This window comes from Sphaerodactylus townsendi, linkage group LG01, assembly GCF_021028975.2.
Source record: "Sphaerodactylus townsendi isolate TG3544 linkage group LG01, MPM_Stown_v2.3, whole genome shotgun sequence".
Taxonomy (NCBI): domain Eukaryota; kingdom Metazoa; phylum Chordata; class Lepidosauria; order Squamata; family Sphaerodactylidae; genus Sphaerodactylus; species Sphaerodactylus townsendi.
Genome location: NC_059425.1, coordinates 192100655 through 192119178, shown reverse-complemented (window position 1 = coordinate 192119178; position 18524 = coordinate 192100655). Strand labels below are relative to the sequence as shown.

General features: G+C 46.4%; 2 protein-coding genes across 8 annotated transcripts in view; both read left to right on the top strand.

The window, feature by feature from the left end:
• Window positions 1–18524, top strand: part of LG01H21orf58 (linkage group 01 C21orf58 homolog) — a 231616-nt gene that overhangs the window by 368 nt on the left and 212724 nt on the right. The window lies entirely within an intron of this gene.
• Window positions 2–17232, top strand: ITM2B (integral membrane protein 2B). 6 transcript variants are annotated; one of them, XM_048502569.1, is made up of 7 exons: window positions 2–321; window positions 5252–5386; window positions 6158–6364; window positions 8151–8261; window positions 14654–14804; window positions 16268–16388; window positions 16626–17232. In XM_048502569.1, the coding sequence occupies exons 1-6, from the start codon at window positions 193–195 to the stop codon at window positions 16354–16356; spliced, it is 822 nt and encodes a 273-aa protein (XP_048358526.1). In that variant the 5' UTR covers window positions 2–192; the 3' UTR covers window positions 16357–16388; window positions 16626–17232. The 6 variants fall into 6 exon arrangements, with proteins under 6 accessions (XP_048358526.1, XP_048358515.1, XP_048358537.1 ...); XM_048502558.1 differs by having other exon boundaries at window positions 3–321; window positions 16268–16392; window positions 16627–17232; XM_048502580.1 differs by lacking the exon at window positions 16626–17232 and having other exon boundaries at window positions 5–310; window positions 5250–5386; window positions 16268–16466.

The following is an 18524-nucleotide window of genomic DNA, read 5'->3' as shown; positions in this document are numbered from 1 at the left end:
CTGGCAGCAGGCGGGGCACGTCTGAATGGCTCCCTGCGGCTCGCCGGGAAGGGAAGCGGCGGGGCGGAGCCTCAGAGCGCCTCCCGCCGCCGCCGCCGTCCCCGGAAGGCCCCAGCAGCAGCAGCAGCAGCAGCAGCGCCGCCGCCCGCCCCCGCCGCCCGAGCAGCTGCAGCCCGAGCGCCGCCGCCGGCCATGGTGAAGGTGTCGTTCAGCGCGGCCTGGGCGCAGAAGGAGGGGGCCGAGGGGGCCGCCCGGGCGGAGCTGCTCCTGGGGGCCAAGGGGGCAGGAGGGGGAGGGCAGCAGCAGCAGCAGCAGCAGCAGGTGAGCCTGGAGCAGGAGGCGGCGCCTCCCCCCGCAACACGGGTCCCGACGGGAGTGCCCGACGTGGCTCTCTCAAGGGCGGGATCTCAACCTGGCTCCCCAGGGCTGCCTCGCCCCCCGCCCCCCCCCCCCCACTCCTGGGATCGGGGCCGTCCGGGAGCTGCGTCGTCGCCGTGGCTGGCCGGCGTGCCGGGAGTTCCGGAAGGCCCCGCACCTGCGGCGGGTTCCGAGCTGGGAAGGCCGCGAGGGAGCCCGTGGGGTGTGGCCCAGCCCTGTCCAGAGACGCTGCCTGACTGCCTCCCCGTCGCCCCTCCCCCGCCTGGGGGGCGGCACTGGTGGAGGAGGGGAGCGAGTTGCAGGGCTGAGCCCCCCCCCCCCCCCCGATTGCCGGTGGGCAGGGAGGGCGCCTGCAGAAAGGCCCGCTGGGCAGAAGAGTCCGGCTTTGAGTGGGGGTTAGGGGGCCTGGGGGGGGGGGCAGCTGCACTTGACGGGGCTGCTGCAAGGCCTGGCAACACGGTGTAGTCCATGAACATCTGGAGAGCCACAGGTTGCAGACCTCACTCGGTTTGCAGGTGGCTTTCGTGGCTCGCTGCATTCCACAAAGTGATGGACGCAGAAGCCTGCCGTGGCTTGGCATAGGAAGATGGCACTGTTGTTGAGCTCTGACTTTACCTGCTGCGCTCTTATTGGTGCAGGGAAGGCCAGGTGTGTGTCGTCGTCGTCGTCATCGTCTCCCCACCCCCACCCCCAGCTCTGGGCAGGAAAGGTGGAGCGCCAGCCTAGCACAAGTGATTCACATATGTCAATATTTGTATACTTAAGAGGTGGAAAGGAGGAGAGCTGATCACCTCACCTGCTGCAGAATAGATCACTTCCGCATTTAGAAACCACACAGGGACGGCTGCTGGCCTGGTTGTCGGCTCCAGAACTTCCCCCTGACTTCTTTGCAAGAACTGCCATTACATTTCATTGTTTCTTAATAGGGATGTAACTCTGTTTAAGGTCACACGGGACCTGTGCTACATACATCCAGTTCACCAGACAAGTTCTCATTTTACTCATGCGTTTTTTTTCACACTTTTTCACAAAAGTTAGTTTCTGGGGGAAATGTACATTGGCTGTGTAGCTTGGACATCACAATTTATCTGGCACCTCCCTCAGACATTTTAGCTGTTTGGTTAGTCCTTCACTCACTGGATGATAACTTCTACAGCACTCTGGGATTTAGCTTCAATCTTACACCATTGCCTGTGGACTTCTGAGTTTGTCTTAAAGTTTACTGGTTGGCTTAGGCTGAAGCATAATAAATATAGTAATAAAATGCCTTAACAGTCCAGGTGCTCGGGAGCAACAGCCGCAGAAGGCCATTGCTTTCACATCCTACATGTGAACTCCCAAAGGCACCTGGTGGGCCACTGCGAGTAGCAGAGAGCTGGACTAGATGGACTCTGGTCTGATCCAGCTGGCTTGTTCTTATGTTCTTATAGACAAGAACATAACAGGTAGGACTTTCACTGTAGCTTAGCTTTCTGATTTACATTCTGATCCTAAGATTAGTGGTTTAGGAGCATTTATCACAGGACAGAGTTTTGTTTTTGTAGTACAATTAATGCATGTTTGTCTTCCTTGGATGTTCTAATCCTGGCTTTTTGGGTAATATATTAACATGGAATTCAGTTTTGACCTTGGGGGAAAAGTATTGACAGCTGTTGTCCTCCTTCAACATAGCTGCAAATTAAAATAAAAAACCCTGTTTCAGTGGAGAGCAACCAAAATTGGCAATGATTTACTTTGGATGTTTGGGCTCAGAACATGGAAAAATTTCGGATAGACCATTTAAACAGAAGAAAGCAATTATGGGAATAAATTCTTGTGAGTTGTCCTTGTCTCGGGCCCTTTCCACACATGCAGAATAATGCACTTTCAATCAATTTTCAGTCCACTTTGCAGCTGGATTTTACTGTGCGAAATAGCAAAATCCACTTGCAAACAATTGTGCAAGTGGATTGAAAGTATGTTATTCTGTATGTGCGGAAGGGGCCTCAGTTCCTCCTTAGTTAGTTTAAGGGTAAATCCTGACTCTAGAAATAAAAAGGCAACTTCAACTTCCCCTTATCCTACTAAGGTACTTTCTAAACAACACAAGAATAAATGCAAACAGTTCATCATAGGTCTGCCTGAACACAGACAGCGTCCATCAAATACGTTCATTTGTGCCCAGACAAAACATGCCACTATTGTCAGGAAAGGAGGGCTTCAAACAGGAGGGCTTCAAACCTAGGAAATATTCCAATTAGATTGTGTGACTTTGTTGAGAGAGCCAGCGAGGTGTAATGGTTAAGAGCAGTGGACTATAATCCAGAAACTGGATTGGAGTCCCCACTCCTCTACATGAAGCCTGCTAGGTGATCTTGGACCAGCCACAGTTCTCTCAGAACTCTCTCAGCCCACATGGAGGCAAGCAATGACAGACCACCGCTGAACACCTCTCTTGGCTGGAAAACCGTATGGGGTCTCCATAGTTGACTGTGACTTGATGGCAAACCCCCCCCCCCCCACACACACACACACACAGCCATTGTTGGTCTTGCAGTGGCCAATGGGGAACTTGGCTTTTCACTGATTTATTTTTTGTCTTCTTCCTGTTGCCTATATATAGCATATGGTTTTTATGTGTGCAGACTCTTCAGTGCGGATCATGATTAACATAATTTCCTTCCTTTTGCAAATTTTACTTTTATCAGACAATGCATAAATCTCTAGTTTTCATTAGGTTTCAGTAGCTCAAGACCCATAGATCCTCATTTTTAGAAATGTGTACAGTGTGCAGACAGTAACACAGCCTGGGCCTCTTTGCTAACACAGCTGTAATCACAGCCACTTCCACAGACTCCAGGGCAACGGAGCAGTCCCTAACAAGCATGATGTTGCTGACAGACAACACCCCTAACAAGTATGCACAGAAATACTGTGATCGCCCGGCTAAGAGCAATGGAACAACTCTTGCCTCCTCCAGAATGTGGCCGTCCATAGAGGCCTGCAAGCAAAGCCTCTTCTCTTTGCCATTCCTCCAGTCCACGTGTCGCTCTGAGGGAGCAAAGCAGAACCCGAGGTGGACCTCTGTTGTGCATGTTCTTTGAATACGTTGTAGTAGGAACCTGAGGCCGGGGGGAGGGGGGGCAGCTTTGAGAAGGAGGCCTGGTCCCTGCCCAAACGAGGTGGATGGATCCCTTGCCTGGGACGTTGGGGCACAGGTGAAGTGAGCTGCAGTAGGAGCCGAAAGAGACAGGTTTAGAATTCTGCTCCCTCAAGCTAAGGACCATTTCAAAAAGCCCATTCTCCCCCCACCTTTCTATGCAAATATCATGTAAATAATGTTTCTACATATAAACGTATCATATGCATGACTCTGCAGACATCCAGTAGGATTTTTACCCTTTAAGCTGTAAGTTTTCAATCTGTCCAATACTTGCAGAAGTTTCTCCTCCAAAAGAAAGTTCATATTACGAAGAAATCTTGTTATGTTTTGAAATGTGTAGAATGATTTTGGAGCAGGGCATCTGCTTGTGGCCGGCTAGAACAGCAGGGATCATGCAAATCAATCTTTTAGGCATGATTGGTTGTCAGGCTTTGTTCCAGGTCGTCTGGTTGCACAACTCAACAGCCTTCAGCTGCCCATTTTATTGAATTGCTTATTTACTTCATTTATATTCCACCTTTCTCCCCAATGAGGTATCAAAGTGACTAACATAATTCTCCCTTCTACTTTATCCTCACAACAACAACCCTGAGAGGTAGGTTAAGCTGAGAGTATGTGACTGCCCTGAGGTGACCCAGCAAACTGCCATAGCAGGACAGGAGTGCAAGCCTCATTCTTCCAGTTCCTGGTCCAACGATGGGCACCATACAGATGTCATCACAAAGCATGAATTAATGGTTCTGCATCGAATCAAGCTGTCAAAGGGAGTTTCTGAATATGAAAAAAGGGCCTGTTATGGATCCATGCGGAGGTCTCACAATAATAAGCATTGCCACAATTTGTCTAGTTCAGCCACTCCCCTGGGGCTGTCCTTGGAGCTCCCCCACCCACATATTTCCAACCTGGTGCCCCATCTCTGTTTAAATTCTTTCCCCAAACCCCCTCCCCCCCCATCCCTAGACTTTCCATTTTACTCTGTGCTCCTCTCCTCCTGCTTTTGCTGTGTTAAAAGATTTGGCCTGGCCGTTGTTTTTGGCTGGGATTTCTAAGGTGAAGACTCACTACATGGCGGCTAGCTAAAAGTCGGCACCACCTTAGAACGCCAGCTCCCTCTGAGAGCTAAAATATTCCAGGTGAGCCGAAGGAGATGCATGGGTTAAGTGCTGGCTAAGCTCTGCTCTGGAAGAGTCCTCTCCTCAGGTGCCCATTTGCAGGCTCCTCGGGCGCTTCAGGAACATGTGGTGGCTGGGCGCTGAAAAGGAGAATCTCTTCTGAGTACCTAGGTTGTGAAGCAGCACTTGAAACGGCAGCTCCCCGGAAGGCTTTTATGGCAATGAAGGAATGGAAGCTGAGTGATTGTGTAAAGCTTTGGTTTTCGTGGGAAAATGTGTAGCCCAGAGATATTGGTCCTTGCTGGAGAACGAAGGAAGACTCAAAATGTGGCTCACCTTTGGCAGTGAAGCTCCACTGCAAACCTTTGCTGTCCCAGGTCAAGAGCCTCTTGCAGTGGGCAGTAATATATTCATAGTCCATCGCTGGTTGGAATGACCCTGGCAGTTCCGGAATAACTTTATTTCCCCACCCTGCTGAACAGCTGTTTACTCGAGAGAAAGTAAAGGAGGTAGCAATGAGGGTGCCGGTGTCCAAACTCTGGGCTAGTTCTTGGCTTGCATCACCACAATGCAACTCTGTGGAGACAGGAATGATGGCTGTTTTTCCTTTTACCTGTAGGATCCTGAGGCAGTGGTGGCTGCGCGGCCAAGGAGGGCCTGGTGCTGGTGCTGGTGCATCTGTTTTGGGCTGGCTTTTATGGTGGCTGTTGTGATACTTGGGGGTGCCTATCTGTACAAGTATTTTTCACATCAGGTAAGTTGAACGAATCACTTCAGTTCTGCCAGATGTTTACAGTTGTTGTAAGATTTACCACCTTTTAATTCCGAGCCTACATCTTTGAGTGAAAACAAGCACACCAAATTGGGTGATTCATCTGTTTAGGTAATTTTGACATATTCAGTATCTGAATGGAATTATTTATGCAGTGTAGGTAGAGTGGAGGGTTGAGAATATCTGCAGAAGGTCCCTGCGCTGTCCAGGAGGCCTTCTCACGACAGTGCGCATACGGCAACAAAACATTTTAGGGAATAATTTCGAATGGCTGCATGTTTACTTTATATTGCAAATCATTGTGCATGCACAAGCACACACATATAAGAACACACCCATATCCACGTATACAAAAGGGTGTTGGCAGTGCCTGACCTGAGTCAGAGCTGGGTGCCACCCCAGTCACGCCATGCTTCTCGAAAGGCTCTGAGAGTGAGAGAGGCAAGAACACAAACCCAGAGGAGGGTGGATTCGTTGGCTCAGTTCACCTTTCCTCTGAGCAGAGGGGTGTTCCTTCCATTCTTTCTGCTGTCCTTGTAGCCTGACCAAACTTGCTGGTCAAGCTCTTTGACTGGGCAGTTGGCCTGTCTTCTGTGCAGAGACGCCTGCAGGCTTCTGCGCTCTGTGTTCCTTCCTCACTGAGAGGAAGATGAGAGGGCAGAGGCAGGAGGGCTGACGCCTGGCTGAAAGCTCGTCAGGCAAGAACGGTCGGGGAGCTGGTGTCATACTTTTGTGTTTCTTCTTTGATTTTAGGAAAACGGTGTTTACTTCTGTGGAATAAAATATCTTGAGGATGGCCTGACTTTAGCAGAACCTGAGCCAGGGGCTCCAGCTCCACGTCTCCAGATAATTGAAGAGAACATTCAGATCCTGCAGGGGGAGAATGTGGAGTTCATCAGCGTGCCCGTTCCGGAATTTGCTGACAGCGACCCGGCTGACATCGTTCATGATTTTCAAAGGGTGAGGAGGATCCTCTGGGTACAAACAAAGCCATTCCTTTGTTTCATTTCCTCAATCATTTGAAAGCAGGGCTTGTATTAGCAGCGAGTTCAGGAAGTGGCCTGCAACTTTTACCAAGATGGGGGCCAGGGACCTGCTGCGCAATGCTGTTGTGAGCTAGTTTAGGTGCAAGCAGAAATGGATGGGCTTAGGGTGTCTATTCCTGAGCCTTCAGATAGCCTATGGACTACAATTCCTATCAGCCACTACTACAGCAGGAGCTGATGGAAATTGTAGTCCATGAACATCTGAAGTGCCAGAGTTGGACACCCCTGGGCTAGAGGGAGAAACTTGCAAATGGCAACTTCTAATCCCCAGCATTAACCAGGGACCTGACTTGCTTTCCTGGTTTTGGACCTGGATGAAGAAATAATCAAGCATTTCAAATTGTTTTTCTAAAACATGTTGCAAGTGTAAAAAGGGTGGGGAAGATGGAACGGTTTGAAGTCAGGAGACAAAATCATAACGAACGAGAAACTATTGGAGAATGAATGCTTGCTCTGTGCGCCATCGTCTCTCACGTCATGTCACTCAGAATCAGGCCCAGATGAGGCTGCCGTAGGACAAAGAGCAAAGAGAGAGAAGGTGAACAGGGCTAAAATTGAATAACTGTGGAAAATGATTCATGATTAAATAGATAACAGAAATGTTGAAAGTGAAGAGGAAATCTCTCCAGAAACCTGGGTGGACAAAGAATCGGTGGGAAAAGTTTTCAGAATTCTGAAAATCCACATTGTGGATGGGTTCCCCCCCTCCTCAGTTTTGTTATTGAAAGACTCTGGTGAGTGGACGGGGGTGCGGTGGGGGGTGTACAGAAGTGCCAATTTGTATGAAGGGCTGCATAAATCAGATGAGGTTAGCATAGCAGTTAGAGCCAGTGTGTTGGGCTCGGTGTTCGACTAGAACCTGGGAGACTAGGTTTGAATCCCCACTTGCACCCTGGAAGCTTGGTGGGTGACCTTGGGCCGGTTCACACACTGCCAGCCTTGACCCTGGCTAGTGTTGGATGGAGAGACCCCCTCCCCCAGGAATCCCAATGCCAAACCGCTTCTGAATGCGATCCCTTGCTTTGAAAACCCACCGGGGTTGCCAGGCACCAGCTGTGGCTTGACGGTATAAGTTAATAAACATAAAACATAGCAGCAGTGGGAATTCGCTGTAGAATTCTCCATCCCTGCTTGTTCGCCTGCGGTCCTGCCAGGCCAAGAACTATTTCAGTCTGTTGAGTGAGGAAATTGCATTCAAGGACCATTTGAATGCTGCCCGCAATTTTGGGAGATTTTGTTGTGTCTGGTGGTGATTCAGGTTGGATTCAACATATTAGAATATAAAGAATCCTAATACATTCAGCTATGTGATCATTACATGACGTTACATTTTGTCGGCTGTCGGATCCGGCATGATGTGATATAATAGGCTTGCTTATTCAGTGAGTTGCTGGTATCTTGAGACAACAAACTGAATTTAATTCTTTCTTCTTACCTAAAATTAGCACAGAAGAAATTGAATTTTCTTCTAGTTTTTTTATTTGCAAGAGGGAGTGATAAAATGGTATTCAGTGATAATAGAACTCTATTATCCTATCTGCTCCCCAGACTGAATTGTGAATGCAGATGTAGAAACAAGGGAAGTTGTGTCTTGGGAATCCTCCAGAACGTTTTTGATGATCAATCTGTGGAACAGACTTCAACAGGTAAAAGTTGTGGTTAACTAAAATTACTAACACAATTCTTCATTTCCTCATCAGAGACTTACAGCTTACTTGGATCTCAGCCTAGATAAGTGCTATGTCATTCCTCTGAACACATCAGTTGTTATGCCACCTAAAAACTTCTTGGAGTTGCTGATCAATATCAAGGTATGATTAAACTACAGCTAGCATATTCGTAATAGAGTCAGTGATCTGTATCTGTTAAACCTGTACATTCCTAGAAAAGTCCATGTAAGCACTAAGTAACATAGGATGGGATCCAGAGAGCTGCTTGAAGAAATGAAAGGCGAGGGATTGGGGGGCGGTGGCTGTGTCTGTAGTTTTTGCCCTGCATCTCACATCTTTTCACAGAGCTGCGTGAGGCAGCAGCTGGAGGGGTGAAGTTCCACTCCACAAGCTGAATGTCAGATGCCATTCAGATCCAAAGTGACCTCCAAATCCAGTCCATACATGCTATAAAGGTCAACAAGATATTGTAACGTCTTTTCCCCATTACCTGAATTTTACGTTGAACAGACCGGGAGTCCTGTAACCTTTTAGAGCACAGGTGTCAAACTCACAGCCGTCTAGATGTTATAGACTACAGTTCCCATCATCCCCTGCCAGCATGATGCTGGCAGGGGATGATGGGAACTGTAGTCCATAACATCGGGAGGGACGCAAGTTTGACACCTTTGTTTTATAGCCTGTGGGCACTTTAGGGATCCTTGTCTGGCATCGTGGGCACAGCGATAAAATGGTTCTGCAAGGGGTGGCCCCTCGCATTCCATGATGGTCATAACTGACCCTCAGCGGCACAGGGAGGATATTTGTGCTATGGCGGCAGCTGCTGCTGGAGCAACTTTTAAAAAATCTCTATCAGCCCAGCTTGACCACACCCCCTGTCTAAAAACGCTCCGTGGGCCCCATGCTGGTGTCAGATCGCCAATGACGGAAACAAAGTCTTGTTAAAACAGTTCTTTATTCAGCATTTTGAGAACAGCGTGGAAAAGCCAGAACTGCCTTTTCCCCACCCAAACTGTCAGTAATATCAGTGAGGGTGCACCCCCCCCCCCCATGAGAACTAAAAGCATGAGAACCAAAAGCAGAAATATGCAGACAGTGAGATAAAAACACAAGTCAGGTGGAGTCGGCCTTGGCCAACACCTGCTGGAGAAAAGAAGCAGGAAAACACTACATAATATTCAGCTAAATGCCCATCCCCCCAAGCCCAAAGCTGCAAGCGGCCCCAGCACCCCATAGGCATCCTGACATTCTGCTTCCCCTAGGGCCCTCCCCCCGGTTTGCTTGGACAGGAACAATGGAAGTCCTGAATGAGCTTGGGAGCTCTGATGTGAATAGCACCCACCCATTCATTATGCCCAGGTAACCAGCCTTCCCAGGAAACCAAATACCGCAAGCGGTTACGAGAGATGCGAGAGCCATGTATGGCAGAAATTTCATAGTGCTGCTCTCCATTAATTGGTGGTATTGAAGTAGACTCTGGATGCCACGAATCCGGGAGCGGTTTTTTATCAGCAAACTGCAATGAAAACAGGCTGGATTTTATGCAAATCCAGTTCAGCAGTCACATCATTGATTATTTTCAAAATCCTATACTGCCCAATGTATCTCAGTCCTAACTTAGTGGGCTTGTGAATATCACGAAGATTCTTTGTAGACAGGTAAACCATGTCTCCGACCGCCAGAGGGAGTTCGCGTCTATGATTGTCTGCCTGCCGCTTATAGGCGATCTGTGATTTTTGCAATGCTTGCCAAATAGCAGGCCACCCCTCAGACAAATAATGGATCCAGTCCTTCAATTCTGGGGGACAGCCTTTCCTTGCGGGAAGAATGGAATGGGCTTAGCGGAACGTCCCAAAACTACCTCGAAAGGCGTCTTGCCAGTGCTACTATGAACCGCATTATTGTAGGCATATTCAGCAAATGGCAATGTCAACCCAATTCTCCTGTTGGTAGGTGACATAACATCCAAAGTCTGATTAGATCTCTCAGGCTGTTTCTGCACGGCCACGCTGCGCGGGGGCGTCGGCATAAATGAAGCTGACGCACTCCCCCGGGACCGTTTGCATGGACAGTTCCAGTAGGGTTGGGGAAGACAGTGCAACCTGCGCAGAGGCTGCACGTTCTTCTGAACATATCCTCCGCCCGTAAGCGTTCCTCAGGTTAGGGGACACGCTTCTGCCCTGCCCGACAGCTCTGGTGTCGCAGGGCAGGGGGGCGTGTCCCTGGCCTGTGCGACGCGCTGGAAGGCCGGAGGGGACGGTAAGGCGTTCGGAAAGGGGATGGTTTCCAGCCGCTAAGTTGCACGGCAGCGGTTGGAAGACGCTGCTTCTGAAAAACCTCACTCAGGGAGCGAGGTTCGAAGCAGCATCTTCGCGCCGCTGGGGGGGAGTGAGGCCTCCCATAATAAAACAGCTCCCTAGGGATGGCGTTTTTGCCGACCCTAGGACGCTGTTTAAGGCCCGTGCAGAAAGGGCCTCAGATTCTCCATCAGATTGAGGATGATAAGAGGAAAGAGCTTGTTCAATACCCAATAACTGAAAAAAGGATTTCCAAAACTTAGAAATAAATTAACTGCCTCTGTCGGACAATATTTTGTCCAGGGCAGAATGTAAGCGATAAATATGCTGTATAAACATCTTAGCCAGTTGCTGAGCTGTGGGTAGAGATGTACAATGAATGAAAAGCATCTGTTTTGAAAACAAGTCCACAACAACCCAGATCACAGTCTTTCCATTGCTGGACAGCAGCTCAGTGATAAAATCCATAGAAATCACTTTCCAGGGACCATCAGGAGGGGGCAACGGCTGCAATAAACCATGCGGTTTCCCTGGAATCCTCTTGACCATAGCACACAGTGGGCATCTGTGAATATACGTTTCAATATCCCGGCACATGGATTGCCACCAGAATTGCCGATGAATAAGATGCAGGGTTATCTGGCTTAATGTCAGATCCCCAATGATGGATCCCCCAAGCCCAAGGCTGCACGTGGCCCCAGCACCCCATAGGCATCCTGACAGTTGGTGACCCCTGATTAGCCATATAAGTGCTGTTGTTTACGTTCAGCGACCCAGAGAGATTCTCTCTAAGGTCAGGGGCAGGCAGTCTTTTTGGCTTGAGGGCTGAACAAAATGCCGCTTCCACCTGTGAAGTTGTGTGTGCTGCTAGTGGACCAAAACGGGGAGAGGAGGGGCAAGACGAGGGTTGTGCGTGGTCTGATGTGCCGCATGTGCTGAGTAGAGGTTGGGGAGGAGACTGGACTGAAATAAGGCAGCTTTGGAAATGTTGATTGTCCCTAACAATGCATGCGCTTAGGAAGCGACTTATCATGTGTGAAAATAATACCTGTGGAAGGTCTTGTTCGTATGAAACAGGGAGGCCCACAGGAGGGTTGACGCGCTCTCTACTGCCGTGTTCCAGATCTGATTTTACGCAGTAGATGCTCTGCAGAATCAGCTCAGAATCCTGCTGACTGCCCGTCGGCCCTTCTGCCTTCTAGCTGTGGCCAGGCAGAGCCCATTCCTCTTTTAGGATGCAGGAAGAAAGCTGCTATGCCAAGCGAAGTATCCTGCCTGGCCTTGAGCCCTCTTCTTGAGAAATGGAAAGTCTTGGAAGTCAAGGGAAGAAGTTGTAATCTGCAGTTTGGAGGAATTCCAGAACAATTTGGAAAGTCAGATCTAGAAGATTTTTGCAATCTGATAAAAGACTATTTAAAAATTAACAAAGAATCGCCAGAGAGAGAGAGCAAATATACAGAATCAACTCAAGTTTTGCATATAAGAATAAAGTCCCATCTTTTAATGAAATTCACATATTAAAAAAACAAGAAATAAGATTGTTAAGAAACATCAGGAAGATCCTCTAGTCGTAGATAACACCGAAGTAGAAATATTCCAAGATCTTCCAAACACATTATTGAGGAAAACAAATGAATTCAACTTTCCACGGCACCTCTTAATAAATAAAAAAATAAAATATTCTTGGAGAATACCTTCTGCACTAAAAGGTTATCCTACCCACTGGAAAGAAGATAATTTCAACTTTGAGACCAACACAACGGTTAGCAAAACATCGTATAGGTGAGAAACACCCAAAAGGCCCCTCAGAAAGTTCCAGCTCAGACAGCAGCTTATGGGGGTTAACAAATAAAGGTGGTGACAAACTGGATCAAGCAGCGGCCTTAGTGCCCAAAAAATAAAAGGAAGATCTTTTCAGTTAATGTAAATGGAGTGAAATCCCCCTTACAGAGAACAAAATTTTTTAACTGACTTCAAAAAAAAAGATGGAGACAGTATTTTTCAATCGAGGAAACACAAAGTCTCATCATTGAACAGTTCAGGGGCACGAGAGTGACAGAACTATCTACACGTCCATCCTGCGGGGAGCACATGATCCAGGTGACAGCCGTGGCCAGCGACGCCAACGCGGACAGGGGCGCCACTCTGCTACCTACTGAGGAAGGGGACGAGAAGCCCCAGGACTTGGAGAGGGGAAAACCTTCCAAGCTGGATAAGGGGGATGGAGATGTATCGAACCCTACTTCTACATGACCAGATGACTTCAGGATACATGACTCAGGACCCTGGCATTGCCAGCCTGCCAGCAGCAACCTTTGTGGTTGCCCGCTCCTTTGAGACGCCACCGGGTGGGTATGAGCTGGGATGAGGCTGAACTCCCGGAAGCAAGGGAGTCCTATCAGTCAGCCACCATGGATTAGGATCTCCACTGCTTGGAGGCCAAAAACGAGGCCCTAAGAAGGGAAGTGAGCAAAGTGCAGAGAGACTTTAACAAGATGAGAAGGCAATTGGCGGTGCTTCAAATTCCCCCTTCAGAAGTACGGAGGGGGGGGGGGGCGACGACCTCCAGTGCTGCCGGTTCCTGGCCTTCTACCGGAAGGGCCGGAAACCTGCTCTTGTACTGGCCGTGTGTGGGACCTGTGAGGCATCAGAAAAATGTTACAAGAATGGCAAATCCAAATTAATGAATGTGTTTGGAGTAACAAAAGTCTGAGAAGAAGATTTAAGGTGTTACAAGATGAGGGGGGAAAAGAGGCGGTGATATTAATATTAAACGATACCACCAGGCTGCAGGACTTATATGGATTTGAAATTGGGTTAAAAGCCCAGATCAAAGAATAATAAAACTAGCAACAGCAGATTTGAAATCAGGAATACACAGCTATTTATGGAGGGAAAAACTGGATCAGAAGAAAGACTTGGCTGGAAAAGACTCCCATGTAATAAGGAAAGGACTTTTTGCAAAGTTTGGGGGAAAAACTAGCCTAAGACTTGGCCCTTTGGTTTCACCTTTAAAATCCCCCATGGAAGCTTACTATGACAGAGAGGCAAGAAAGAAGAATGAGAACATACTCTACAAAGAAGTGATTATTGGGAAGGGAATATCAAGTCATGGCAAGAGATAAAGGATGCAGGAAAGATAATACAATGGCTGATAAACTTTCAATTAATGTCCATAATCAGAGGGAGGCAGTTTAAGAGGCATGACAGAATTTGAAAAAGAGATTTAATCACAGAAATAAATTTATTGGGAAGGATATATTAAATCCTGTTTAAATATGGCACAAACAGAGCCAGTAAAACTTTGCATGGTAAAATGGAGGCAAAACTTCCAAGAAATAACCTTCCAACTAGGGGAGGCATTATGGTCCAAAAATGTTACATGCTAAATGTTAAAAGAGAACTGGCATAAAATGTTTCACAGATGGTATATGACTCCTAAGGACGTTATGCAAATTAGCAAAAATAGTCTTTGTAGGAAATGTCAAGGAGACGTTAGATCTTTCTTTCATATGTGGTAAATTTGTAAAATAATTAAAAAGTATTGGGTGGAAGCACATGCAAAAATGAAAAAATATATTCCAGACTAAATAGAAACTTTGTGAACTGTGTCTGTCTATGTTAATGGCTTCCAGAGTGATAATAGCATCTAGTTGGAAGATTGAGAGATGCCCGAATGCAGAAATTTGGGAGGATACAGTAAGAGAATATGCTAAAATAGCTAACTTGAGAAATCTTGTAGACAGAAAGTCACAGTCTGATTGGAAGTGGGAAGGATGTTTTCAGTCCAAAGCTGAATCAATCATGTAAATACATTAATTAAGGTTATAAGTAATTGTTCAATTGATATATATCAGTGGGTTCTTTGATGAAATCATCAAAGAACAGAATGTTTGTTACATGGGAAAAAAGATAGAAGGCTCTCTCTCAAAATGGTATTGTGTTTATATGTTATGAATATTGAGATATATTCAGTTGTGTTCTGGTTTTATGGTTATTTATTTTTCTGTTTATTATTTTCTAATCCTGCGTATAAGTATATTGAGAAAAATTTTACACACACACACACACACACTTTAAAAGTAGTCCCTTTCCCCAAGGTTTTCATTTGCTAAATGTTCTTATTCAGAGGACCTGAAGTATGGCTTTTTATGTTTTAGAAATAAAGATGGCTAGGAAAGCGAATGTCACAACCCTAAACTTTTCGGCCCCATTTTTGTGTTTTGCTTGCTGTAGGCTGGAACTTACTTGCCTCAGTCATATTTGATTCATGAGCAGATGATTGTTACTGATCGCATAGAAAATGTGGATCAACTTGGCTTTTTTATTTCTCGCCTCTGTCACGGCAAGGAGACCTACAAATTACAGCGCAAGGAAGCTCTGAGAGGTATGTATGGATTGCCCTGCTGAGGCAACACACAGTGTGCCCAGATGAAGTGACAGAAGCTCAGTGGCCTGCAAGTTGGAGGCAGTCTAGCCTAGTGGCACTTTCCACCCGTTTCTCCTTCCAGTTGCAGACGTTTGGTGCCATTCCTCTGACTCCTTTGTTTTGCGGAGGAAGACGGGGAGGTTCCGTTCTGCCGTTGAGAAATTTCATCTAGATTCAACAGTGACAACCGCAGAGCATGTCGCTGTGAGGCTGATACAGTCTTGCTTTTTATAGGGGTACCTGATAGTCTTCCTTTATATTGGGGCACCTCATACTTGCACGCCTGTACGACGTGTTTTAGGACTGAGGATTTTTACATTGTTGTGTTGCCTGTTATCAGAGCATATGAAGAAGAAGAAGAAGAGTTTGGATTTATATCCCCCCTTTCTCTCCTGTAGGAGACTCAAAGGGGCTTACAATCTCCTTGCCCTTCCCCCCTCACAACAAACACCCTGTGCGGTAGGTGGGGCTGAGAGAGCTCCGAGAAGCTGTGACTAGCCCAAGGTCACCCAGCTGGCGTGTGTGGGAGTGTACAGGCTAATCTGAATTCCCCAGATAAGCCTCCACAGTTCAGGCGGCAGAGCTGGGAATCAAACCCAGTTCCTCCAGATTAGATACACGAGCTCTTAACCTCCTACGCCACTGCTGCTCCTATTGCTCCTATGACTATTTCACCTCCATTTATTTTGCGGATTAATTGGTCTTGTACATTCTAATGAGAGTGCCAAGTGTATGCTCCAGTTTTTCCTTCTGAAATCCAAGGGAGAACAATGCTTAGTGTTGTCTAGATTGTGGCCATTGTGTTTAAATGGATTACATCATCTAGCAGTGATGCATTATCCCAAAAGAGAACTGTAAATACATTGGCTCATTCCTGTAGGATATCAGAGGATGGAGAGGAAGAATCTCTTAATGAAAACAGCAAACTTGATTACTGACAATACATTAAAAACAAAGCTGTTTCTAGTCTGCTTGATGGGGATCCAGGGTTGTGTCTGATGCAAAAGTAATTTTTGCTGTGCTCAGTTGGACCAGATCATATCCCTTCCATCACACAGACCTTATACCAGAAATGAAACATCTTTGACTTCCAGTCAAGCCTGTTGACTTTTCCCTGTCTCATAAATGTGGTATCTAGGGAATAAAACATCCGCTGCTCCATGGAATGCATTTGCCAACAGTGTGTCAGTGTGAAGAGAGTGCTAGGGAAGAAGGGGGTTTAAGTCGCATTTGCTAGTCTGTATGTTCAGTGGATGCAGAGCCCGTGTCCCTGTTTCACTCGTGGCCCTGTGGTAAATACAGGGAAGTATAGCTAATTACAAAGACAGACTGACAATTTTACACCCATAGGAAAAAATGCAATTCTTATTTCTTCACTTCTGAGTAAAATAACTTGATAAATCTGCTTGCTCCCCTGCCAGGAATTCAGAAACGTGAAGTGACCAACTGCCGGAAAATCCGACATTTTGAGAACAGATTTGCTGTAGAAACGCTCATTTGCGAACAGTAAGAGATGACGTTCAATGTATTGTCGAAGGCTTTCACGGCCGGATTCAACTGGTTCTGGTGGGTTTTCCGGGCTGTGTGGCCGTGGTCTGGTGGATTTTGTTCCTAACGTTTCGCCTGCATCTGTGGCTGGCATCTTCAGAGCTGTATCACAGAGGGAAGTCATGTAACAGACTTTTCTCTGTGATACATGTCTGAAGATGCCAGCCACAGAGGCAGGTGAAACGTTAGGAACAAAATCCACCAGACCACGGCCACACAGCCCGGAAAACCCACCAGAACCAGTAAGAGATGACATTTGCAGCCGAAGACTGAAAGAGCCTCTCTGGCCAGCCCTTCCTCTCATATGCTGTGATTTTTATTTTATATGGGCTATGCAAGTAGTGGACCTTCCTTCATAGCTAAAAGCAACTTTTTTTTTCTCCTGATTTTTAAAATAATTTCCATATTTTTAAAGAGTGGTTTTACATGTTGAATCGCAATTGTATAATGGCAGTAGTTATCGCATTTCATGTAATGAACCTTGACAAAGTAGCAGGAGGTATGGAATACCTCCCTTCTTCTGCACAATTGGACAGATTGATCCCTCTGAATTAAAAACAAGACATGTATTCAAATTAACTTCAACACTTGAGAGTTCTAATAACATATTAGTAGTGACAGGTGGTTTACAGAGATTGGAAAAGAATTTTAAAAAGTGCAATTTCTTGGCATTTGTGTATGTTTTAATGCAATCCTACTTAAGTTTGATTCTTGCCATGTACTGTATATTAATAGGTGTTAGCTGTAACAAAACTACACAGTAACTTAAGGTTACTAACATGTATATAAGCTATTATGTGCAGTGGAAAATAAATATTACAAATCTGTTTGTCTAAAATTTTTGCATTTCATTTTCTTAATACACCTTCCTGTACATGGAAAACTTTTCTGTGAATTTACCATGATATGACAATTAAGGTTAATGCAAGTAAATCGCATCATATGGAGATAACCAGAAAGAAGTGCTATCAAGTAGAGAATGCTAACAAGTAGTGATAATACTTCTTAAATTCAATTTTCAGTCCTGTCAATCCATAGGTTGGGAAGGATTATAAATAAAATGAAGAAGAAGAATTTGGATTTATACTCCACCTTTCTCTCCTGTAAGGAGACACAAGGTGGCTTTCAAGCTCCTTTCTCTTCCTCTCCCCACAACAGACACCTGTTGAGGTAAGTGGGGCTGAGAGAGTCTTGAAAGAATTCTGACTAGCCCAAGGTCACCCAGCAGGAACATATTTACTGATTGGGGAAGGTGTAACCACTTTTTAACTTTTGATCTTATGAGATCATCGATATTGTGGAGGTAGGTTGTTCCGGTTTCTGAGTGATCCAAGATATACAATATCTGTGGAATCACAAATTTGTTGATGAACTCAACTTTTTGGCGAGGTTTCAGGGACTCCCGCTCAATTTTTTCTAGCCAATCGGCCATTTGGTCATTGAGTTCTTCCTTGATAATCCCTTTCCATGGATCAATCTTAGTGCCAAGCCCCTTTGAAAGCTATCCAGGTTAGTGGCCCTCACCACCTCCTGTGGCAGCATATTCCAAACACCAATCACGCACTGTGTGAAGAAGTGTTTCCTTTTATTTGTCCTTATTCTTCCCCCCAGCATTTTCAATGAATGCCCCCTGGTTCTAGTATTGTGAGAAAAGAGAGAAAAATTTCTCTCTGTCAACATTTTCTACCCCATGCATAATTGTATAGACTTCAATCCTATCCCCCCTCAGCCGTCTCCTCTCCAAACTAAAGAGTCCCAAACGCTGCAGCCTCTCCTCATAGGGAAGGTGCTCCAGGATTTTGATTAATATCTTTTAATTAGGAAAAAACCACCCCTGCAAACCAGTTTCAAACTCAATCAAATGGGAAGCGAGATCTGCAGAGGACGGCTGGAATCCCCGGAGGGCAACCAGGGCGGGCGGACGTTTCCCCTCACCTCAAGGGTGCAAAGGTGCCTGTAAGGTTGTGGATTGATTTCTGTTTTCTGTTCACCAGCCTGGCCTTGGTAACATCCCTCGGACTGGGCTGCGTGCCCAGGATTGCTGTTATCGTTAACCTTGCTGCCTATCTGTGCTTACTATATGCATGTGGAGTCTTACTTTCTGTTCGCGTGAGAACCTACATTGGAGGT

Bases quoted from the DNA above. Each gene is read 5' to 3' on its own strand.
- ITM2B (XM_048502569.1), top strand. From the start codon at position 193: ATGGTGAAGGTGTCGTTCAGCGCGGCCTGGGCGCAGAAGGAGGGGGCC. The intron at 5,387-6,157 runs GTAAGTTGAACG...CTTTGATTTTAG, and splicing joins ACAAGTATTTTTCACATCAG to GAAAACGGTGTTTACTTCTG. The intron at 6,365-8,150 runs GTGAGGAGGATC...TTTCCTCATCAG, and splicing joins TCGTTCATGATTTTCAAAGG to AGACTTACAGCTTACTTGGA.